General features: G+C 42.2%; 1 protein-coding gene across 1 annotated transcript; it reads right to left on the reverse strand.

Annotated features, from left to right (window-relative positions):
• Positions 1–200: 200 nt before the first annotated feature.
• On the reverse strand, positions 201–24,542 carry FAM162A (family with sequence similarity 162 member A). Its single transcript, XM_054042305.1, has 5 exons — positions 24,357–24,542; positions 20,785–20,916; positions 14,193–14,301; positions 8,662–8,770; positions 201–453 (listed from the first exon to the last, which is right to left on the reverse strand). The coding sequence occupies exons 1-5, from the start codon at positions 24,373–24,375 to the stop codon at positions 358–360; spliced, it is 465 nt and encodes a 154-aa protein (XP_053898280.1). The 5' UTR covers positions 24,376–24,542; the 3' UTR covers positions 201–357.
• Positions 24,543–25,239: the final 697 nt, after the last annotated feature.

The raw sequence follows: 25,239 nt of genomic DNA on the forward strand, positions 1-25,239 counted from the left end.
ATGACACTAGGGGAGTAGAGTAAATCAAGTCCATCCAAGAAGGATATGGTTGTATTACTACAATTAAGAAATAGAAGCATTGAACATTCTGTATGAAAAGCAACTACAGCTTCTGCTCAGTTTTAGCACTTTACTTGTTCTTCTAAGCTGTTCAAACAGGCATTTTGGTCGTAGCCCAATAAAAAAAAAATCAAGACAGATTTTTAGTATTACTACAAAATAATTTATTTGTGTCTTTCCTAAAGCATAAGAGCAGAGGACCATAATGTAAAAGCAAAACACATGAAGATCTACCCCTCTCTCATCAATGAAGAAAGCATCATCTTTGTATCCTTCTCACCAGGTCTCCTCCCTCTCCTAGGGTTTGGCAGATGCACTCTGAGCAACCTCCTCTCTCCAGCGAGCTTTTCTTTCCATGTTTTGGGTTGTAAGGGATTCATGTCTTCCGACAGCCTACAATAGTATGATAAAGGGAGAGTGAACATGTTACTTACTGTAGTGTAGAGATGAAGTTTGAACTAGCAATGAACAAACCATCTGGTAGACTAAGGGAGCATTCTTCAGATATGTAGCTCACAGAGAAACAGCTCATGCCTAGATGCTCTTTTGTAACATGTCAGCTTTAATGCTAGGCAGAGCTACGGGGTTAAAATAAATTCTGAAGGCACAAAATCCTAGAATTCTTTTGGTTTAAGTTCATTATTTCCTATGGGCTGAATTAAGCCAATATACTGATGGCTCTGGCAGATGCTTTCCCTTTTTCTATTCAATGGTAATAAGTTTCTCTTTTCCTCGAAAGCCAGGAGAATTTGGGAAACAAAGTAAAGGTAGATAGACCGTATTCCAGTAGCAACTGCTGCTATAGTTAAGAACGGCTTCCATTCTAATCCCCCTTCCCACTCACTCATAACTCTCCCAAACTTTCGCCTCTAGGGTTGAAACTGCCTTTGGCTGGTGTAAGCATATCAGAACCACCTTTCTTAGGGATCTTTTAATTTTAATTGCTTAATTAAAGAAGCTAACCTGAAAGCTTTAAGGTCAGGGTTGACAAAGCCCTGGCTGGGATGATTTAGTTGGGGACTGGAGTAGCTCCTGAGCTACCTTCCAACCCTGATATTCTAAGATTCTATGAAAGCTGAATTTTAATTTTTGGAGCGTTTTACTGAGTATTGTTAACAGAAGCAACTAATAATATTGGACAGCGGTAGTCTATTTTTTTGTCAAGGTCCAGATTTCTTGGTCATGGTATAGTCAAGGTCCAGACCTCCCACACCCAGCTCCCCTCCCCTAGCCCCCGATTGCCCTCCCAAGCTTCCCCATCACTTGCCAGCTCCCTGCCCAGAAAGTATTTCCCTAAACTGAAAATGGGACACACAGGGCTGACCTGCACTCCCTAGCATTGCTGATTGCCCCCCCCCAAATTCTTCCATGCTCCCAATTGAGTCAAGTAGCAGAGATGGGGGGGAGGGGGAAAGGAATGGGTATGGGCTGGGATCTGGTCAGCAAAGCAGGGTGTCAGTATGTGAATACTTTTGAGCTCAGAGCCAGGAGGTGAAGCTGCTGGACTATGATCCAGCTAGCAGTGTGATGCCCCTTTGGGGGCTGGGACAGCAGAGGGGGAGGAAGGAGGTTCCAGGTAGCAGGAACCAGCAAGAAGACTCCAGATAGCAGCCCTGGGGAGATGTGGGGAGGACAGGATGTGGCACAAGTAGGTGACTGGAGGTGGACTGGGGAGGGAAAGAGGCCAGTGGGGGCGGGGTGACTGGAGAGGGCTCTGGGGATGAGAGGTTGGGAGGACATGAGGTCAGTGGGGCGGGGGGGGGGAGGGGGAGAGTGGCTCTGGGGACTGTTCACGGGTGGGGAAGCATGAGGTTGGGGAGGGTGGGCTCCGGGGACTGCTTGGGGATGGGGGGGAGACGAGGCCAGGTGTGTGCTCCAATTGAGCCCCAGACACACACAAACATGTCTCTGCATTCCTCCAGTCCCAGCTCAGCTTCAGCCCAAACAGAGGCAACAAGTAGCTGTGGCAGGGGGGGGGGGGGGGGGGGGGGGCACAAATTAAAGTTTCTGGGGAGTCATGTGGCCCCCTCATTTTTCAGGACACCCAGAAGCGAGGAGGCAGCACTCCCCTTGCCAGCGGCACACTCTATGTCCGTGCAGTATGGGGAGGGAGGAAGCAGCAGGGTGGCTGGCTGAGTCCCCTCCCTACCCCCACATGGGACTGCTTTGCCTTCCCTGCTGCTGGAGTCCCATGCATTGCCTCTCACCTGCAGATGGTCTGTAAAGCAAGCAGCAGCCCTAGGACTCCAGCAGAAGGGAAGACAAAACATCCCCATGTAGGGGCGAGGAGCTCAGCCAGCCACTCTGCTTCTTCCTCTCTCCCCATGCTGCACAGACACAGAGAGTTTAGCTGCCAGGAGCATGCTGCCTCCTCCCTTCTGGGCGTATCCTCCAGAGGCATCCAGAGTAATGGGGGAGGAGGGGTCACAACCCCACATGCCCTGCCCATGCATCACCTCTGCCCCCGCGGTCCACTGAAAAGCACCTGGCGATACAGATTTGGGCCACGGTCCGCCTATTGCCTCCCTTGGTATGGGATATAAAATGAATATTGAAATATAATTTAGCTAACAAGCTAGAAAATTGGTGAAAATAAACATTTAGGTTTTCAGAATTAAATCTCACAACCACGATAGTGAGTATAAATGTTATTTTCTATTGTGGGAAGGTGACTTTGGTTAGATTTTTGAAAAAGAGCCCCTCAGAATAGGGCCCAACTTGTGCCAATTGGTTATCAACTCTAGTGTTGCTAACATGGTGCGGGGAGTCAAAGGAAAAGTCAAAGATAATTTGGTCAATTACTTCCTTGCTAATTCACCAAGGTCTCCATCCCGATAGATCTATTAGTAGTCAACCCTTTTAACCTACTTACCAATGAAGGATTTTAGTTCCAGGTTCTGACTAACACTCCTAACTACGTAACCAACGACATTTATGAAGACTGTATAGATTGAGTGCAGTTTAAGAGGCTTGTACGTTGGTCTGTTTTATGTCTGTATGCACCTAGAAGTTGAAAGGCACTATGAATCCTTTAAATACGGTAAACAAAGGTACAGTGTCCTACAATCTTAGTTAACAGGAACTTATTCAGTTTAAAAGCTACTTTACATCAATCTTGATTGGAACCTGTTACAAAACAAGGACGTACACTAACTCTGACAATCTTTAAATCACAACAGCACATATACTTTCTTACTAATTAGGTACCCAGTTTCAGGAAGTTGTAAATTAACTGATTTGAGCAGTCATCCAATAAAAAGTGTGTGTGTGTAAGTGTGTGTGTGTAAGTGTGTGTGTTTCAGCTCAGTTACTATTCACAGCAATCACAGGTAAGTGAAGGGCAGACATAACTACAGTTCTTACTGGTGCCATAATGGGCAACCCAAATTGCTGGAAAATAGAGACACTTAAAAGTGCTTATCTGAGATAGATACTCAATGTCACCAGGAGGACTCCAGGCTGGCCAGTCGAGGACCTCAGTTTTCTCCTTTCCTGGTGACTTTGGGTTTTGGGAAGTGATGTGCTGAAGGAAACAAGCAGTTTTATCCCATTTCTGCTGCGTGATCCAACTTAGTTCATCATCTTGGAGGTCCTGACATGGATCAGTCAGACAGTGACCAATACTTCTTCCAAAGATTCAAAATATCCAACCAAAATGAGAATCCTCCTCTCTCACCATCCAGTCAGGGACCAAGACACCACCTTTTGAGTTCTTGCAACTGGAGCTGGAATTTTCTAGTATTTTTGTTCAACACATCTTGTCAGACGAGCTTGTATAAGACAAGTCAGGGCATAGCTTTTGATACAACTTTGAACACGGACTGGTTTGCTTTGGTCATCAACTTACAGCCACCACTCGCTTCCCATGAGTCCCTCTGTGGTGCATCCCTTGTCCACCTCTGCAGTTGTGCTTGCTCAAGTTTCAATTTCTCCATCAACACTCTGCTAGCTGCTGAAGTGTCTAGTTTAGTGTTTGGATAAATTATACAAAGTCCTTCCATATTCTTTGATGCTCTTTAAACTTGTTTCACAGTTCATTTTACAATGTATTTACCCATTCCAAAGCCAGAAAGGGCCACTGTGATCATCTAGTCTGTGTAATACAAGCCACAGAACTGCCCCAAAATAATTCCTTGAGCAGATCTTTTACAAAACTTCCAATCTTAATTTTAAAATAGGCAGTGATGGAGAATCCACCACGATCCTGGGTAAATACCAACACTGGACACTTCACAAGTACTCCACAGCACTGCTAAATTCACTGAATATTTTCATATATACAATAGATTAGTAAGTGGGACTGGTTGATGAATAGTTCCTGAAGCCAAAACTAATTAAATTTTGGATAACATCCCGACTAGTCCTACTTCCCAGAATGTGGAGCTTTTCCCCTCAGGAATGTAGGCTGCAAGCTACGCAGGGCAGGGAATGGCTTTTAGTGTGATTTTGCACACTCAATGGGGATCTGATCAATTAAGTCCTGTAGGTTCCATAATTAATAATAATGCTAATACACTCAATGATATTTTCTCTCAGACTATTTTCATCGGTGCTGCTCTGAAACAACAGTTTAGGAATAACATTATTGGATCCACTAACATCATACACATTTGTTATTGACATTAGAGACCCATACAAAGCATTCTGGGTAATGGGAATATTTCTGACAATGATCAAAAGGAGGGAAGTGATTATTCTCCTCTATTCAGCACTGAGGAGGCCACATCTGGAGTACTGTGTCCAGTTTTGGGCCCCCCGCTACCGAAAGGATGTGGACAAATTGGAGAGAGTCCAGTGGAGGGCAACGAAAATGATTAGGGGGCTGAGGCACATGACTTAGGAGGAGAGACTGAGGGAACTGGGATTATTTAGTCTGCAGAAGAGAAGAGTGAGGGGGGATTTCATAGCAGCCTTCAACTACCTGAATGGGGGTTCCAAAGAGGATGGAGCTTGGCTGTTCTCAGTGGTAGCAGATGACAGAACAAGGAGCAATGGTCTCAAGTTGCAGTGGGGGAGGTCTTGGTTGGATATTAGGAAAAACTTTTTCACTAGGAGGGTGGTGAAGCACTGGAATGGGTTACCTACAGAAGTGGTGGAATCTCCATCCTTAGAGGTTTTTAAGGCACGGCTTGACAAAGCTCTGGCTGGGATATTTAGTTGGTGTTGGTCCTGCTTTGAGCAGGGGGTTGGACTAGATGACCCTCTGATGTTCCTTCCAACCCTAATCCTCTATGATTCTATGAAAAGTTTTTTTTTAGTAAACATGAGTAACTAAAATATCAGTTATTTTTAGAAATAAAAACTTCAGCCTTTTTACATACACCCATAATAGGATTTAGCATGTTGTCTGCAATGCAAATCATGAAGCCCTTATGTATAAAACATCTGAGTGATAGTAGAGCTACAGAAACAGCTTACTATACACTTTAGTTTTCAGCTCTGCGAGAGAAAAAAAAGCAGTGACTGAATTAAAGGGAAGATAGAAATATCTACATTTCCTTCAACAAGTGTTTGTTTCTATTTAAAGACCAGCCTTAGAAAACTCAGGTTTTTGCCAGGACTGTTGATGGCAAATATTTGGGGGCAGATCCTCAACTAGTGTAAATTGTCATCGCATCACTGCAACAACTTACCAAGGGTTGTGGTGGATTCTCCATCACTGACAATTTTTAAATCAAGACTGGATGCGTTTTCTAGAAGTTATGCTTTAGGAATTATTTTGGAGAAGTTCTATGGCCTGCGTTACGCAGGAGGTCAGACTAGGTGATCACAATGACCCCTTGCAACCTTGGAATCTATTCAATAGTTTCAATCGTGAATTACTCTCTCTCAAAAAAATCAGGTCTTATTTCCAGTCTGAATTTCTCTAGCTTCAACTTCCAGCCATCGGATCATGTTATATCTTCCTGTGATAGACTGAAGAGCCCATTCTTAAATATTTGTTCCCTATTTAAATACTAAAAAACTGCAGTCATGCCCCCCTTAATGTTGTCTCTGTTAAGTTACAAAAATTGAGTTCTCTGAGTCTATCACTAACCTATATGGTATGGTTTTTAATCCTTTAATCATTCTCTTGAATCACTGAAGTAAAGTCACTTCAAGAATGGTTGTTCTCTGGCTGGCCAGAACAGCTGTATAAGTTCACCATTTCTGTTCTCTTTGTTATAACAATAGTGGATTGCTGGGATATGTGGCTGAGCTGAGTCTGTGCACTATTAATCAAAGTTACATTTCTGATTATTCCACTCTGTGATTAAGTGTCCGTATAAAAAAACATACTATTTGGTGTAAGGTCCTTTTATTTACTGCCCTCGGGGGGGGGGGGGGGGGGGGGGGGGATGTGTGAGTGTCTGGGCTGGGGAGGGGGAGGTCGACCATGGGTGTGGGGGGGGGGGCCTCTTCCCCCCTCCCCGGCTGGGCTCTGGTGGGGAAGGGCCAGAGAAGCAGGAACTGGGTTGTCACAGGAGTTTCTTTATCTCTCCTGGAGAAATTTATTTCTGTGTCTGCATTGTTTGACACGTACTTGCTAACAGGTATTTTGAAATAAATTACCAAAATAATTGATACTAGCGTGATTATAAGGTATTATTTTGACAAATAAAATTTACAGAATTTTAAAAATTCTGCACACGTTTTAATTTTTTTGGTGCAGAAATCCCCCAGGAGTAAAGTTTACAATATTTTACCCAAAACTGTATCTTGCAGTCAATGTCCCTTTTATACATATAAACTTCATTTAATCATAATAATATTAGATTCCATCAAGTTCCCTATGTTTCCACTATTGCACATGGCATCATCATATAATCACAAAATCATAGAATATCAGGGTTAGAAGGGACCTCAGGAGGTCATCTAGTCCAACCCCCTGCTCAAAGCAGGACCTAATCCCCAAATAAATCATCCCAGCCAGAGCTTTATCAAACCTGACCTTAAAAATCTCTAAGTAAGGCAATTCCACCACCTCCCTAAGTAACCCATTCCAGTGCTTCACCACCCTCCTAGTGAAAAAGTTTTTCCTAATATCCAACCTACACCTCTCCCACTGCAACTTCAGACCATTACTCCTTGTTCTGTCATCTGGTACTAGAGAACAGTCTAGATCCATCCTCTTTGAAACCCCCTTTTAGGTAGTTGAAAGCAGTTATCAAATCCCCCCTCATTCTTCTCTTCTGCAGACTAAATAATCCCAGTTCCCTCAGCCTCTCCTCATAAGTCATGTGCTCCAGCCCCCTAATCATTTTTGTTGCCCTCCGCTGGACTCTTTCCAATTTTTCCACATATCTTACTGTTTGCTATTCACTTATTTTACGTTTTAATACATTCATTCACAGACCGGGAAAGAGTGGAAGTCTTTGGCTGCAGGGCTCTTGTTAAAGGCTGCAGTGATTGTATATTTCCTCAGATACTTGCTGTTAGACCTTAAGGTCTATTTTTTGTTTTCCTCTCAGTCCTCTGTCTTAATTTTTCTAAGCAGCCTTGATGCCTGGGCAATTCTTAAAACAGTAATAACTCATAACTCTGGGGGCTTACTGCATTGGTCTCTGCCAGAAAGTGAATTTGTTTTTGGAAAGTCTAAGGAAAATCCCTTCAGTCATTTTTTAGTTTAGTTGAAACAAACATACACTTTACCCAATATGCAAATGTGTTGTACACCTTTTGATTTTGAGGTGGAGGATACCTCAGACACAGCTGAACTTTGACATTTTACAATATCAATAGTCTTCACTAAGAATGGGACTTGATATCTGTAATTTTAATTACGGTTTTCTCCAAACTTAGCAACACCTGCAAATGGTATCCTGAGCATGCACAGTAGAATATTCTACTCTGGTTTTGTGCACTTCAGTGAGAATGCACATACTGGGCCAGCTTAGGAGCAAGACCCTTTGCCCATATACAGCAACTTAAATTTGGGCCTTCCTACTCTGTGGCCAGGCCCCACATCCTCCCTAAATAGTATTATTTGAACGTAGGACTAAATCAAGTGTCCCAGATTGTCTGTGTTTCCTCCCAAAATACAATGGACCCTGCAGAGAAATTTGAAGAGATGACATCTTAAATGTATTATAAAGAACCAACCTAATCACTGCATCATCTAAATGACAGAGGGGAAACACCACCACCCTCTTCTGCTCCATTTATCTATTGGGAGGGTCCTCATCCCTAAACTCCTCTCAAGATGACTTCTTGGAGGTACCTGAGAACACATTGCAGTACCTCTTATTATGGACCCACTTCCAGGAAGTGACAGGCATCCTCAAATCCCAGTGAAGTTGTAATAACAGAAGTTGGACAGCATCTCACCTCCTATGTATGCACTTCCAGGAGCGCTACCTCAGCAAAGTACACACACACGAAGGGATAAAGTAGAAGTGTGCGCATTCCCACAGAGGCACAACCCCTGCATTTATAAGAAATGTAGCTCTCTGTCTCTCCTGGAAGGGCGCATCTTGGTGTTGGGTGAGTTTAGGGGAGTGGTAAAGTCTTCATTTTAATATTTGTTTATTGCTTTAAGTAGTATTTGTTATTACTTCATTACTGATCTGAGGATTGTGGGATAAGGTTCAGCTCCAGTCAACTATCCAATACTGTACTCACCCGCTTTCCTTCAATGACCATCGCGATGCATCCCAGTGCTGTCAGGGCAATCATCAGGTAGCTGATCTTCACACGCAATTTATTTCGCGCAGCATCGATCAACTCAAACCTCATGAAGCAAAGGGAGGCCAAAATCATTATCAGAGACCGTAGCTTCTAATCTATTGATATCTCATCATCCTGATAAACAAGAATCCATACTATCTACTGTCAAGAAACTAGCATTTGTATCAGGCCTTTCACCGGCACCCCCCCAAAGCACTATCCCCATCTTACAGACAGAGGGAGGTAGCTTGCCCAAGACCACAGAACAAATCATTAGCAAAGTTGAGAAGAGAACCCAGGTTTCCTGACACTCGGTCTGTTGCTCTAATCACTAGACAATGCTGCATTTTCAGATCACTGGAATACCATATCCCCTCTGCTCTGCCTGACAGTCAAATCTTGTCCTCAGTAAGGGGAAGAAGGGGGGAAAGAAGTGTGTTCTTACCATAGTGTTTTCTTACCACTAGCTTCCCCCAGTGCTTACCTCAACTTGCTAATCCATGTAAAAACTACAAACTGCCTTCACATTAGGATTTTACCACGTTACCACATGGTAAGACCACCTTTTTTCTAGTTTGAGCACATCCTGAAAGTGTGCAGGGTAAAAATCAAGATTAAACTGTGAAAGAGTTGAGCTTTTGGGGGTGGAGGTGCATCAAAACTGGTTTATATTTTTTTCATTGGGCTTAAACACTCTGCACCATAAATTAAACTTTTCAGCAAGATGGCTTCCTCCAGCACTGGGTTTGGAAATGCTAGCTGCAATTAGAAACATATTTAAAATACAGATTTCATATCAGCGGTCTCCAGTATGTTCACCGGCAATTTATGCCCCTAGGAAAATTTGAGCAGCTCTTGGTAGAAGTCTAAAATTTCACTTCCTACTGTCTTCTGGAACAGTTCTCAAGAAGGTTTAATTGAAGATGGAGGATTGTTTATACCATGCAATTTTGCCCTGTAGAGACTTTCTTGCAAATTTCAGTAGATCTTATCTAGATATGCCCAACATCTGCAGCTATATCAATTGCTTCTAGACATTTGCAGCCTGGCCTACCGTTAACTCTTAAGGAGGTAGAGTTCCCTACAAGGCCAGCTTCAGTCATCTTGATTTTCCAAATGCCCTCTATGGAGGGCAAAGTAGAAGAATTAAAGGATTTGTGTTGTAAATACTTCAAATTCAATTATCAAGAAGTCAATGGTCTCAGGTTGGGCTAAACATTAAATATCATACAACTGATATTTAGTATTTCAGTTACAGTGGACCCCTACAAAAGTGAGCAGTGTTGGTATTAAGGATACAGATGCTAAATGGGCCTCCATGGGACAAAATGTGAAGGTGTGTTTTCTATAAACAGAGACCTACAGAATTTAATAGAGACAATAACCTTTTAAACCAACCTATAGTTCAGAAAACGATATCCCTCCAATAGAATTCTAATACTCCAGAAAAGAGTTTTTTGTTTGTTTTTTTAAAGAGTCATACTGGAGAAGTTACAGGTGAGTGGAAGAAAGCAAATGTCACGCCAAAAAATGGTAAATGGCACCAACCAGGTAGTTATAGGCCTGTTAGCATGACATCAATCCCAGCCAAAATAATGGAACAGCTAATCTGAGACAGTCAAAGAACTAAAGGATGGTAATATACTTAATGCCAACCAACATGGTTGATGGTGGCCGATAGGTCTTGTGAAATGAACTTTATGTAATTTTTTAAGATTACAAATTTGGCTGATGAAGGTAACTGTGCTGATGTTGTATATTTGGACTTCTGTAAGGCATCTGACTGCATGACATTCTGATTTAAAAAATTTGGCATAAAAGCCAGTTCTCAATCCATTAAAATATGCTGTATTTATTTTCTAACCGATAGTGAGGAATCATCAACTGCAAGTGTTTCTAGCATGGTCCCACAGTGATCAGCTTCATAGAACTTAAGGTCCACCACCAGATCATTTAATCTGAACTTCTTTAAATTAAATTTCCATTAAATCTATTAAATTTCACCCAGTTTCTCCTGTATTGAGCCCTATAACTTGTGTTTGGTTAAAGCATATCTTCCAGAAATGCAGCCAGTCTTGATATGAGGACATCAAGAGATGGAGAATCTGCTGCTACCCTCGGTTTGTTCAGGTGGTTAATCAACCTGTTAAAAGTACGTGACTTATTTCTGATTTGAATTTGTCTGGCTTCAGCTTCCAGCCAGTGGTTCCTGTTATGCTTTTCTCCACTACTGTAAAGAGTCATTTAATACCCAGTAATTTTTTCTCCTGTGGTGGGTGCTTGAGCCAGTGCTATTTAATATGTTTTAGGAGTGACCTAGAGAAAATATAAAATCAGTGCTGATAAAGTATGCAGATTCTGGGGTGGTAAGTAATAACAACAGCAGGTCACTTAAACAGAACAATCTGGATCCTGAAGTACACTGGGCCAAAACAAAGAGCGTGAATTTTAATACAGCTAAATACATTTCTGAACAAAGAATGTACCCCTTACTTTCTGGATGGGTCTATACTTATAAGTTTGAGTGACATAGCTATACCAACCTAAGGTGTGTGTGTGTGTGTGGGGGGGAAAATCACACACAACAAAAACCCCACACCCTCGCTTTTCAGCTATGCCGACAAAACCCCAAGCGTAGGTGCAACTATGTCAACAGAAGAGGACTTTGATCAGTGAAGTTAACGTAGTTTGAGTAGGTGGTCTACACGGACAGAAAAAAAACTCTGTTGATGTAGGCTGCACATATAGTAGGGGGTTGTGCTGGCATAGTTATGCTGACACAGCTATGCCAGTATGGACTCCACAGTGTAGACATACCTTTGAAAAGCAGTAACTCAGAAAAAGACTCAGTGGAATAGGGAGGTTACCTCTGCACAGAACACTAGTGCAAGACCACCACTGGAATACTGTGTCTAGTTTTGGGGTACACACTTTTTAAAAAAAAGAAAAAAAAAGTTAAAAATTGGAGTTCAGAGAAGAGCCACAAGAAGGAACTGAGGAGTGGAAAATTTGCCTTGCACTGAGAGATGTAAGGAACTCTATTAGAATTCTTTGAAGGTGTCAACAAGCATGTGGACAAGAAGAACAGGAGTACTTGTGGCACCTTAGAGACTAACAAATTTATGATCCACTTGATATAGTGTATTTAAGTATATGTAGTATACCACCTGCATGCCCCCTAAATAGCACATGACACTTGTGCATTGTTTAGAAGGCACACAGGTATAGACAACTGCTCATAAGTCACTGGTGTTAGGAACACTGTAATGCTCATAATTTGAAAGAAAAATCACTCAAAATAATAATTCCAACATTCTACAGTCCAGAATTTGTCAACAGCTCCCTTCTGCCATAGAATGACACAGTAGTCCAAATCTGAAACTTCTGGGCCAACCTATATTTCATTTCAGTGTTGCCCCCCTGGAAAAAAAAAAAAAAAAACCACTACAAAATTAGAAAAATGTCCCCACACTTTTGGAGCATCATTGTCTCCAATTTGACTCCATATTTCCACAGAAATTCTATCTTGGTATAAATTCATGCCTGTGGAATTTCAGGTGAATTGGTTTAAATGTAGCAAAGTCTAGCTCCGTGTGCTGCCCCATCCACAGGCGCCGCCCCCACAGCTCCCACTGGCTGGGAACTGCGGCCAATGGGAGCTGCAGGGGCAGAGCCTGTGGATGGGGCAGCACGCAGAAGCACCTGGCTGTGCCTCTGTGTAGGAGCCTGAGGGGGCACATGTCGCTGTTTCCAGGAGCAGCTTGAGGTAAGCACTGCCCGGAGCTTGCACCTTTGATCCTCCCCCTCCCTTCCCCTCCCCCCCCCAACTGCCAACCCCAGCCCTGATCTCCCTTCCACGCTCCGAACCCCTCGATCCCAGCCTGGGGCACCCTCCTGAACCCCAAATCCCTCATCCCCAGCCCCACCCCAGAGCCTGCACCCCTAGTCGGAGCCCCCACCCCACCGCCTCAGCCCAGAGCCCCCTCCAGTACCCTGAACTCCTCATTTCTGGCCCCACCCCAGAACCCGCACCCCCAGCCAGAGCCCTCACCCCCTCCTGCATCCCAACCCCAATTTTGTGAGCATTCATGGCCTGCCATACAATTTCCATACCCAGATGTGGCCCTCAGGCCAAAAAGTTTGCCCACCCCTGCACTAAAACATGCTGTAAGTTGAGGAATCAGCCAGATATTAGCTCCCCAGACGCAACCACAAGGAAAGTAACCAACACCCCGGCGGGGTATCAACCAACCAACCAACCACCATTGTCCAGCAAGGGAGCTACAATGCAATGACTCACCTGCATAAGGCCACACTAGGGGAATTGCTCAACCTTGCCTGGAGACTCAGCAACGGCTGGTGCATATCCACTTTCCGTTGATGAAGTGGTGAAGCAATTAATAAATCTGCATTACTCGTCTTGAGCAGTGCAAAACAGTATATTCCTGAGAGACAATGCTGGGAGGATTTGGGTCTGGTGCCTTTCTCTATATGATTCATGAGTGGCTCTGGAAGCATTCATGCCATCTAGCTGGGTGTTGGACTCCACATGCTGTTGTGCTGAGTGATAACAGCACCTGGAGGGGTTTGCAGCTCGTCACTAGCAAGGCATTGTGAGAGACAGCTGAGGCTGGAGAGAGTTCAGGAGGGCACAGCAGTCCCACAGGCCCCATCACATTCCCAAAATGGTGCAAAGTAATTCATGTGGGGTTCACTTTTACAAAAGGATTTTAAACAGACATTGTCAACATAACTCATTTAAAAAAGAAAAGTCCTTATCTACATTAACGCCAGGTGTAATTATTCAAAGAAGTTTTTTGAAGTATGATTTACATTTCATCCTGCATGGAGAGAGAGTCTAAAATGGTCAGTTTACTTTCTGGTTCTCAAAGACTAGCACAGTGTTTGCACTGAGGCTAGACTTGCTGCAGAGAAATTTTAATTAAGTTTTATTGTCATTAGAGGCCTAATCTACTATTTGCTTAGTTTAAATCCCAAGGGAGATTGAGTTCTCGCCCCTCAGGTCTATAATTGATAATAATAAATATTATTTATGATCATATGGTTTATATTAAGTGTCTTGTTTCAATAATTATTGAATTATGTACTTTTCATGAAACAAACATAAAACACTTTTCATGGACATTTAAAAAAATAATCAGGAAAATATTTTTATTCATACTAGGGTTTGCAAAAGCTTTTAAAAAAAAATTAGGGCAAAATAGCTGGTTCAGGGTCTCCTTTATTGAAATTACTTCTACTTACTCATCTTCCTTTTGGGAAAATCATGAGGGGGATAATTTAAGCAACTGCATGCCCTCTACATCAGGATATGGAGATCACAGCAGTGTTATATTTCAATAATATCATGTTCCTGACGTCACACCTCTGCAGAACTGATACTCAGTCCTGTATACTTTCATTCAGTAACTTGTTTCTCGGTAGGCATACATTACTGTACTTATAATTTCAGGATTGGCACTTACGAGATAGTCTCTGGTATATCATCTACTTTTTTGAAACGGCCTGACCACAGCAGAACCTTCTTTTCCCAATCTGAAGGCTTGTGTCCTGGCACTTTGAAGGTGGAATGCCCTATAGCAAATATGGAAGAGAAGTTACAATATACAGAATAATCATAGCTTAATGAAACTGTCAGGGTGAGCAACACAAATTTGCAGGCATGAGCTCTGTTGTAACTAAAGAGGGAGCAGAAATATCACATGAGCACTCCTAGAGAAGCTGTAAGGGCATGTGGAACTGAACCAAGCTTAAGGTGACAGAACTTTACCCAGAGCCCCACGTACTCTGCCATTCTGAAGGCACAGAATGTGCCTCAGAACCCACACCTTTCACAGAATCATTCTCCAGAATCAGAGTATTCATTTAAAAAAAAAAAAAAAAAAAAAAAAAAAAAAAATATTGTGGGGCTGGTTCTCCACTGCCTGGCATCTTTTAGCATAAGTTACACCTGGGGCAAAAATCAGTACTTGGTCCTGCTAGTGAAGGCAGGGGGCTGGACTCGATCTTTCAAGGTCCTTTCCAGTTCTAGGAGATGTGATATCTCCATTTATTATTATTATTACACTACAGAAAGTGTGTATTAGCTATGTTACAATAGGATAGTATTTCCTAAACTGCTGGGCATGAATCATAGAAGATTAGGGTTGGAAGAGACCTCAGGAGGTCATCTAGTCCAATCCCCTGCTCAAAGCAGGGCCAATCGCAACTAAGTCATCCCAGCCAGGGCTTTGTCAAGCCGGGCCTTGAAAACCTCTGAGGTTGGAGATTCCACCACTTCCATAGGTAACCCATTCCAGTGCTTCACCACCCTCCAAGTGAAATAGTGTTTCCCAATATCCAACCTAGACCTCCCCCACTGCAACTTGAGACCATTGCTCCTTGCTCTGTCATCTGCCACCACTGAGAACAGCTGAGCTCCATCCTCTTTGGAACCCCCTTTCAGGTAGTTGAAGGCTGTTATCAAATCCCTGCTCACTCATCCCTTCTGCAGACTAAATAAGCCCAGTTCCCTCAGCCTCTCCTCTTAAGTCACGTGCCCTAACCCCCCTGATCATTTTCGTTGCCCTCCACTGGACTCTCTCCAATTTGTTCACATCCTTTCTGTAGTGGGGGGCCCAAAACTGGACACAATACTCCAGCTGTGGCCTCACCAATGCCGAATAGAGGGGAATAATCACTTCCCTTGATCTGCTGGCAATGCTCCTACTAATGCAGCCCAATATGCCGTTAGTCTTTTTGGCAACAAGGGCACACTGTTGACTCGTGTCCAGCTTCTGGTCCACTGTAATCCCATGTCCATTTCTGCAGAACTGCCGCTTAGCCAGTCCGTCCCCAGCCTGTAGCAGTGCATGGGATTCTTCTGTCCTAAGTGCAGGACTCTGCACTTGTCCTTGTTGAACCTCATCAGATTTCTTTTAGCCCAATACTCCAATTTGTCTAGGTCACTCTAGACCCTATCCCTACCCTCCAGCAGATCTACCTCTCCCCCCAACTTAGTGTCATCCGTGAACTTCCTGACGGTGCAATCCATCCCAGCATCTGGATCATTAATGAGGATGTTGAACAAAACCAGCCTGAGGACAGACCCCTGGCTGCCAACTGGATATTGATCACTACTGGTTGAGCCTGATGATCTAGCCAGTTTTCTATCCACCTTATAGTCCATTCATCCAATCCATACTTTTTTAACTTGCTGGCAAGAATACTGTGGGAGACCGTATCAAAAGCTTTGCTAAAGTCAAAATACATCACATCCACCACTTTTCCCATATCCACAGAGCCAGTTATCTCATCATAGAAGGCAATCAGGTTGGTCAGGCATGACCTGCCTTAGTGAATTCATGTTGAAGGACTAGCTGCGGCAATGGGGCTCGAGAGATTCAGCTTTCATTAAAATAAAAGTAACTCTCCAGTTGCTATGGTTAAGAAGAAAACCTTTTAAAATGTGATTCAAATGTAACCACTGCAGAAAAGTCTGCCTAAGTTTGTAGAAAGCCTCAGACGTGAACCGCTTTAGTCATTTTAACAGGTGCTCACATGCCAATGACAACAATTTAGAAGCCAATGTTTGGTTAACTATTTCACTGTTTTTCCAAACATGTAAGGAGAGGAAGTATATTGTGACTAGCCTACCAATGTTTTCAATTTTAGCAATATATGGTGGGAGTGAAGAGGAGGAGATTGGTTTTGTTTTCCTGAAGGCAAGCTCAGCTTTCAAGAATCTGAGAAATACTGCACTACTATTACCTACTGGCTAAGTGTCATACACCACCATTCTAACCTGGTAGCATTTTACATCTATTTTGCACAGCTAGAAATTTTCACATTCTTTTGTAGTAAAGTAGAGAATAGGGTCTTATGTTTCTAGCCCTCCTATCTGTGAAGACAACCTTGGAAACATGAACCAGGAATAACTAATGCATTTTGTCATCCTCTGTCAGCAAGCAGCCACAAAATATTACCCAAGACCTGTGAGCTGCCCACATTTATCTCAAGGAGTTGCTAACTATAAAACCTATATATAAACTTTATCACCAACAATGTCACTGCTAATCATTGTAACAGGAACATTAGAGGGATGGAAACATCCCACAGCTACAAACTACCCAAGGTGGATTAACAATTTTTTTAAACGATTATTTAAATTGGATTTTTTAAAATTTAAATTAGATAAGGTTTATAAAAAAAGTAAACCTATTTAAAATTAACATAAATTGTCAATTTCAGATTTAAGGTTTAAAATTATAATCTATTAAAATAATTTGAAATAGCTACCAAAAATATTAAGCAATACATGTTTGCTGCCAAAGTTTTCAAGTCAGCCCACTGAACTAGTGAAACTCAGTGCCTAAGCAGCGGGAACCAGAGTTTGCTGAAGTGCTAAAACCAGCTTTGGACAGTAATAACCTCTTCTGCAGGAGCAGTGAGAATATTTTCATTTCACTCAACTAGTTCAGTTCAATGATTAGTTCATTCAAAGGTAAGAATGAAGTTGAGAGACGAAAAAGCAGGAAAGCTTGTTTTTCCTCTTCTAATCTCTGAATAAAAACTAGGTGTGAGGGTAAAAATCTACTAGTTCTAAAATCTCAAAAGGACATGGTGACCAGAAACAAATTAGTTCAATTTACTATCTACCTAAACTATTTAATAGATTTACTGAACATTTAAGTAAAAAAACAAAAATAAAACACAATCTTTGTGCTGGATATCTAAGAAAAAAAAAGTTTAAGGTAGTCTTTTTTAGTTATTAAATAAAAGGTAAAATGCTGTTTTGTGCATTTTAACTGAATTTGAATTTCCATCCAAATAGATCTTGTCACAAAATCACAAATAAAAATTCACCACCTAATAAAGAAATGCAATATAAAAAAAAGTAAAAATTAATAATTAAACAGAAGTTAAGCTAATTGCTTAAATAAATGTGAATAGATCTAGTGTAGCCTCCTGACTAACAAAAAGAAGCATCAAATGTAAAGGAAAGAGTAGATCTTTTCGCAAATCAACATGTTGTAGTGGTTACCAACCAATAAGAATCAACATTTCATTAGGAAATAACTAAAAAATGTTAATACAAAACATGATTAAAATTGATTATTTCAATCAATTTTCTGCTTGGTGATTTAAATCATTATTAAAATTGGTGATTTAAATTGATTTGCTCTAAATCATCCATCCTGAAACTCACTCTCTCTTGCCTTAGGAGGAAATTTAATATCAGTATCAGTGGCTGTACTGATTATTTTTGTATTTAATTAAAACCCGCATTTTAAAAATGTTAAAATGAAACTGCTCCAGAATTTCCTGTTTACCACACCAGAGGATCACAGAATACAAGTCCAGTTTGCCATGGAGCATAAGTCTTTATCTTGCCTGGCAACATAAAGAGCTCTTCCTAAGAATACTATTGGTCTCAGGACCATATGCCAATCCAGCGAAGTTGACGAGAGCTTTGTTGTTGACTTCAATGGGCACAGGATCAGACCCTCAATGCCTCTCTCTTCCAAATTCATTCCCCCAATCCATACACAAGCAAAAGGGGGCAATTTCTGCTTTGATTTCAATACAAATGTGGCTGATGCCTCATATTTAAGAACCCTTTTTTACTAGGGCTGTCAATTAATCGCAGTTGACTCACGTGATTAACTCAAAAAAATTAATCACGATTAATCATCCTGTTAAACAATGAAATACCAATTGAAATTAAATATTTTTGAATGTTTTTCTACATTTTCAAATATATTGATTTTAATTACTACACAAAATAAAGTGTACAGCGCACACATTTTTATTACATATGTTAGCACTGTAAAAATGATAAAGAAATAGTATTTTTCAATTCACGTGATACAAATACTGTAGTGAAATCTCTTTATCGTGAAAGTGCAACTTACAAATGTAGATTTTTTTGTTGTTACATAACCGCACTTAAAAAGAACAAAACATATAAAACTTTAGAGCCTAGAAGTCCACTCAGTCCTACTTCTTGTTCAGCCAATTGCTAAGACAAACAAGTCTGTTGACATTTGCAGGAGATAATGCTTCCGACTTCTTGTTTACAGTGTCACCTGAAAGTGAGAACAGGCGTTGCATGGCACTTCTGTAGCCGGCATCGCAAGATATTTATGTGCCAGATGCACTAAAGGTTCATATGTCCCTTCATGCTTCAACCAGCCTTCAAGAGGATGTGTGTCCATGCCAATGACGGGTTCTGCTCAATAACCATCCAAAACAGTGTGGACTAATGCATTTTCATTTTCATCATCTGAGTCAGATGCCACCAGTAGAAGGTTGATTTTCTTTTTTTGGTGGTTCAGTTATGTAGTTTCTGCATCAGAGTGTTGCTCTTTTAAGACTTCTCAAAGCATGCTCCACACCTCATCCCTCTCAGATTTTGGAAGGCACCTCAGATTCTTAAACCTTGGGTTGAGTGCTGTAGCTATCTTTAGAAATCTCACATTGGTACCTTCTTTGTGTTTTGTGAAATCTGCAGTGAAAGTGTTCTTAAAATGAACAACATGCGCTGGGTCATCATCCGAGACTGCTAGAACATGAAATACATGGCAGAATGCGGGTAAAACAGAGCAGGAGACAGACAATTCTCCACCAATGAATTCAAATCACAAATTTAATTAATGCATTATTTTTTTAAACGAGCTTCATCAGCATGGTAGCATGTCCTCTGGAATGGTGGTCAAAGCATGAAGGGGCATACAAATGTTTAGCATATCTGGCATGTAAATACCTTGCAATGCCAGCTACAAAAGTGCCATGCAAATGTCTGTTCTCACTTTCAGGGTGACACTGTAAATAAGAAGCAGGCAGCATTATATCCTGTAAATGTAAACTTGTAAGTGTAAATGTAAATTTAAGTTCAACTTTCATGATAAAGAGATTGCGCTACATTATTTGTATTAGGTGAATTGAAAAATACTATTTCTTTTGTTTTTTACTGTGCAAATATTTGTAATAAAAATAATAATATAAAATGAGCACTGTACAATTTGTATTCTGTGTTGTAATTGAAATAAATATATTAGAAAATGTAGAAAACACCCAAAAATATTTAAGTAAATGGTATTCTATTATTGTTTAATAGTGCAATTAATTGCACGATTAATTTTTTTAATCGCTTGACAGCCCTACTTTTTACCCATTGGCACGGACAGTCAAGTCAATAATTGGTCGGTTGCAGTATAGATTATCACTGTCCATTCTAATCTTAAAAATATAATCTGACACCAGACCTACCACTGACTTGAAAGAAAAAGGAATCCCATCTTTAAGGATGAACTAGGTCAGTGGCAAACTCAAAATGATCCTGCAGTGCAGAGGCAGCATACTTCTAGTGGATCACTGCCTGCTGTGGGAAGGGCTCTGCTAAGGAATTCCCAACACTATCACAACACTCACAAATATAAAAACAGAGCGACTGTGGGAAGGAAGTGGTTAGTTATAGAATGCAACTGGGAGATTCTGAATGCATAAACAATCAAACAAGAACTTCTCTTAATCTACTAAGAATAGAAGGATATCCCTAAAAAGAAAAAAAAAAAAATCTCTCCTTTGATTAGGAATACAGACAGTCTTGGATTTGACATCTAAGTTTAATGTCCTGTCTTTTGAATGTGAGGGAAAACTTAACTCCTTTTCAAAAGAGCAGGGCCTTGCATTTGACTAAATTCTTGCTCAGTACATTCTGGCTACCTAAATACCTGCTGAAGTTTTCATTGTGCAAGAAATTTTTCACTTTCTGAACCAACTTGTTGGTTGGTATTGCTGTGAGCTTTTGAACTACCACGTTCCTTCCCAGAGATAGCTGCATTTCAGAGTGACAATGATCCCTAGGTATAGTTTGAATGCTTGGTTGACACACAAATCACATTGTGAAGAGTATCTTTAGAATGAATATGCTATATAAACTATATAAATGTAAGACATTTGATCTATGTTCTCTATTTCATGATTGTTTAACAGTTCTTTATACCTGTTCCTAAGTCTGGTAGCTACTCTAATAGGAACACTGATGCATTTGAATTTCAGAGAAAAAAAGCTTACCCCCTACTTCAGGGTTTTGTTTGCTCCCCTCCTGTGATTTACTGCAAAAACCTCTCTTGATCTTCAGATCCATTCCTTTAGTTGGTCTCAGAATTGAAGAAACATTCCTCTCCAACATCTTAGTAGCTCTGCCTAGAAAACAGAAGAAAGGGGCAGTAATGGGCTGAACACAATCCAAAAGTAACTCAAAAAAATTCAAAGCAATCTGAGTAACCATGCAGATTTTAGAGTTCTTAGAAGAGTTGAGTTTTAAATAGAAACTCTTCTAAACTTTAATTACAGTAGACCTGGTTATCCATTATACTGAGATGTATTTTTTAAAAATACATGAACACATATGCAAGCACATGTGTTTATACGAGGAAATTAGAAAAAAAAAAATCTAATGTTTAAAGTGCGACAAAACTCTGGAGTTATAACAGAGACTGACAGAAGAAAAAAAAGTTTGATTTCACCTGAACTTGACCATAACCTTACACAAAACTGCAGCATGGAAGCAATTTCCTAAACACTGACCCTGTGTATCATGATTGCATACAGTTAATGCTTTCAGATGCCTCACATTCAATCCAGGCAATGCTGCTTAAAGGAAGTGCACCAGGTTTTCACCAGGCTCGTCATACTCCAAAACTAAGTCAGAAACTTGAGGCAGAGGTAGCAATAGCAAAGCAGAAGTTTACAATATTGAGACAGCTGCCTTATTGTGTAACAGAAGAAAATTCACATCTATAAAAAAAATAGGAATTATTTTAGGGAAGTTCTAAGGCCTGTGCTATACAGGAGATCAGAGCAGATGATCACAACAGTTCCTTCCAGTCTTAAAATCTATAAACTGTTAGAAAAGTTATAATGAGGAAAATTCAGGCACTAAAAATCCTGTGCAAGGCACCTTTAAAAAAAAGTTAGGCTTGTGCCCCTTTTTACTCCTTATGCTGGATTAGCAAGTAGGGTTTTTTCCCCCCGATTTTTTATTTTAAACCTTAGAATTACCTGGAATGTTAAGTGTAAACTTCCCTGGTTTTGCTGTAAGATCTCTGGGAGGACTTGGGAACTTTTACTGTGAACTGTGACTCCTTAAATGAAAGGGTAAGGGTGCTGAATCTTTAAAAAAGGCTTTGTTGACCCAACATGTTAGTCACTAAAGTTAAACAAATGTTAAGGAGGGGAGGGGAAAACAACCCCCCTCCAAAATTTTAAGTGTGGCCAAAAAAATAAAAGGCAGCACGACTTTCATTTTCTTGGCTTTTGTGATGTCACCTTTCACTAGTCCTCTAGACATAACTCCTTCCAGCCACGACAGAACCTGAACATATAATGTAAAAAACAAGCAGAAAAACACCTCCAAACTTTAAAAACAAAACAAAAAACCAAAACCACTTTTTCAAGCCTTCATGAAGAAGCAAAGAAGGACACAAACCCATTCCCTTCTTTGCAAGTCCTTTAAGGCCACTGTGCTGTACTCTACAGTGTTGCCAAGCCTCACAGTATTTGGTGTTTTTCTTAAAACCCTAACACATGGAGTCAAGTGATTACCTGGAATCTCAGCTTTCACATTAATAAAAGTAAATTTTTAGCCTTCCTGGTTACAGAGAGCTTGAAACTTATGACCCAAATATACCCTGAAGGTTCAAAAAAACTAGAAAGCAAATAAGAACCCAAAATGTATTTTTCATCTCATGATAAGTAAATTTCATTATTTCTGAGGTTTAACTCATAATTACTGAATGCTTTGGTTTGGCAATATTGCTTTTGAACAAAGCAGAAACGAAAGCTGCAGTAACATTAACTCTCTAGCTTTTGATCTTTAAAGTTTGAAATCACAGGGTTAAATTTGTGTACTGTTAGGACACTTTAGCGAGGGTCCTATAGGCAAAAGGTTCATACACTGGTGAGGAAGAATAGTCTTGTGGTTATGGACTAGGATTTAGATGTGAGAATATGACTGGGTGCAAAACCTATTTCAGTTCAAGCCTGATGCCATGGATTTGCCAGCAACTGAAACTAAACAGCTCACTGAAATTTCCTGTGATCAAACTTATGCCCAACTTTCTCTCCTGAAGTTCTGGTTCACTGCCAAGAATGAATATCCTGCACTCTCAACATGCACCTTGATACGGAGGATGCCATTTGCTAGAACAAATTTGTGTGAAGCTGGATTCAGCGCACTTCTGTCCATCAAGTTTTGGTATCAATCTACCACTGGTGTCACATCGGAGATTAGATGTGCAATTTTTATCACACTGCTGGACTTCAAGAAGCTGTGTCGCAACATGCAAGTGCATGTCACATTAGAGCGCACTAAACATACTTAATGTGTAAATTCTTTGGTAACTAAGTTGTTTTGTTGTTGTCTAGGGTCACAAGAAACAAGTAAGGCAGGTTTATGCTAGGAAATTTACTCATGTGTGTGAAAAATCCACGTCTAAGTGACGCAGTTAAACCTACCTAACCCTCGATGTAGACAGCACTAGGTTAACGGGAGAATTCTCCTGTGGACCCAGCTGCCCTCTCTCAGGGAGATGGAATACCTACAGGAGAAACCTTCCTGTCATTAAAGGTAGCGTCTTTCCTGCAGGGGTGCAACTGTGTTGCTGCAGCATTTTAATTGTAGGCAACCCCATTTTGCAACTAAGGGCTTATGCGGGCAAGAAGTTAGGGACCCTCTGATCTATGCCACAAATCAAGAGAATAAGTTGTTAGTAGGATGATCTTCCATTGCAGTCATCAAAATAGGAGGATTGGTGAAAAAGGGATAGATTTTTACATCTGAAGAGTGCAGGTCACATTTTCACTTCCAGTCCCTTTCATTAACCACACTGAGATTTTAAATGTTACACTGAAGCACACACTACAATTTTTTTTATTACTAGCAGGGACATTTTAAAAATTGCTATTAATTCCTGAGTTTCACCACTTCCCATGACTGAGATTTAGGGCAGGTCTAACATCATCTAACACTTTGGAAGCAGCTAGGGACAATGGGTCAGGGAATCAGAAACTGGGGTACAGCATGGGGGTGTGTGCAACATTTGCTAGACTATGCAACTAGGAAACAAATGAAGGAGGAGAGATGAAACCCCGTGGAATGAAGCTAGAAAGAGAAGATGGATGGGATGTTACTTGTCTCCACCACTCTCTGATCCGAAGTACACTTGGCAAAGTTGGCTTTTCGGACCCTAGTTCAAGGGAGCCTCTGTCCTGAATATAACATGGGCCCATGAAGTCTGAATGCATCAAAGTGAGTGACAGGTGCGGCCAGGCAATGAAAACTGGAACTAAAAGAGCAATCTGCTGTCTTGACCCTGCTTTCCCCTCGCGCCCAAGTGCCAACGCCCGCCTAGGCCCTGTGCCGCACACGCCGCGTCCCTATTGCTGTGCCGCGCCCCACGGGTCACGACTGGAGCGTATGGCTGCCCCTCCCCCGGCCTGAAACCCACCACGTCGCGGTGTCTCTGCCCGAGGTCAGGCTCTAACCCTCCACGGCCCGTAACACTTAACCCCCGCGGCCCCGCTCCGCGCCCACTGCCCGGCACGGGGCCGCTCCGCCGCCGCCCCCGTCCCCACTCACTCACCGGCGGCGGCGGCCCACATGGTGCTGGGCCCGGGCGTGTCCAACCTCCGTCCCTGCGGCGCCGAGTCTCTCGGGCAGGGCCGGGCCGGAGACTCTTCAATGTCACTAACCAGCTGCGACTCAGAGCGACGGGCCGGGGAAAGGCTCACTCTGCGCCGACTCCCTCCGGACGATTTGCGGCTTTGGCCTCACTGAGCGAACATGCGCAGTAGCGTCCCTGGCGCTGCCCGCTGGCCCCCGTGTGGGGTGGAGTCTGTGCTGGGGACGGGGTGAGAGCGCAGGGGAGTCAAGCAGCTGGAGGCAGGGTCAGGATGGGCCCAGGGCCCAAATCAGGTGCAGGGGAAGGAGTAGGGTTATCAGCTGTCTAATCACACACCCAAATACCCTTGCCCTGCCCCAGCCCTTGCCCACCTGTTCCCCAAGGCCCTGCCCTGCTCACGCCCTCCCCCACCCTCTGTCACTCGCTCTCACTCACTTTCACCAGGCTGGGGTGTGGAGCAGTGGGTGAGGGGTGCAGGCTCTGGGAGGCAGTTTGGATGCAGGAGGGGGTGATGGGTGTGGGCTGCCGCCGGGAGGCGTTTGTCTCCCAGGCACTGTTGCAGCTGGGCTGTCAGGCTCCCTGCCTGCCCTGGCCCCGCGCTGCTCCCAGAAGCAGCCAGCATGTCCCTGCGGGTCTGTGGCCCCGGGGTACGGGGATGATTCCACGCACTGCCTGGGCCTGCAAGCGCCGCCCCTGTAGCTTCCATTGGCCTCAGTTCCCAGACTTTTAGCAGCCTAAAATCTCCCAGTCTGCTTCAGTGGCTTCTGGGAGATAGGGCCTGATTCTGTGAGACTCTTGGTGAAACTGGGAGGGTTAGCAACCCTAGGAAGGAGCTGGGAGAGAG

Source organism: Malaclemys terrapin, chromosome 1 (assembly GCF_027887155.1).
Source record: "Malaclemys terrapin pileata isolate rMalTer1 chromosome 1, rMalTer1.hap1, whole genome shotgun sequence".
NCBI classification, from domain to species: Eukaryota; Metazoa; Chordata; order Testudines; family Emydidae; genus Malaclemys; species Malaclemys terrapin.

What these genes read in the sequence shown, in the direction of transcription:
- FAM162A (XM_054042305.1), bottom strand. An exon ending in ACAAAACCCTGAAGTAGGGG is followed by an intron (nt 14,302 to 20,784) that starts GTAAGCTTTTTT and finishes TATTTGCTATAG; the next exon opens with GGCATTCCACCTTCAAAGTG. An exon ending in GATATACCAGAGACTATCTC is followed by an intron (nt 8,771 to 14,192) that starts GTAAGTGCCAAT and finishes TTGCTTCATGAG; the next exon opens with GTTTGAGTTGATCGATGCTG.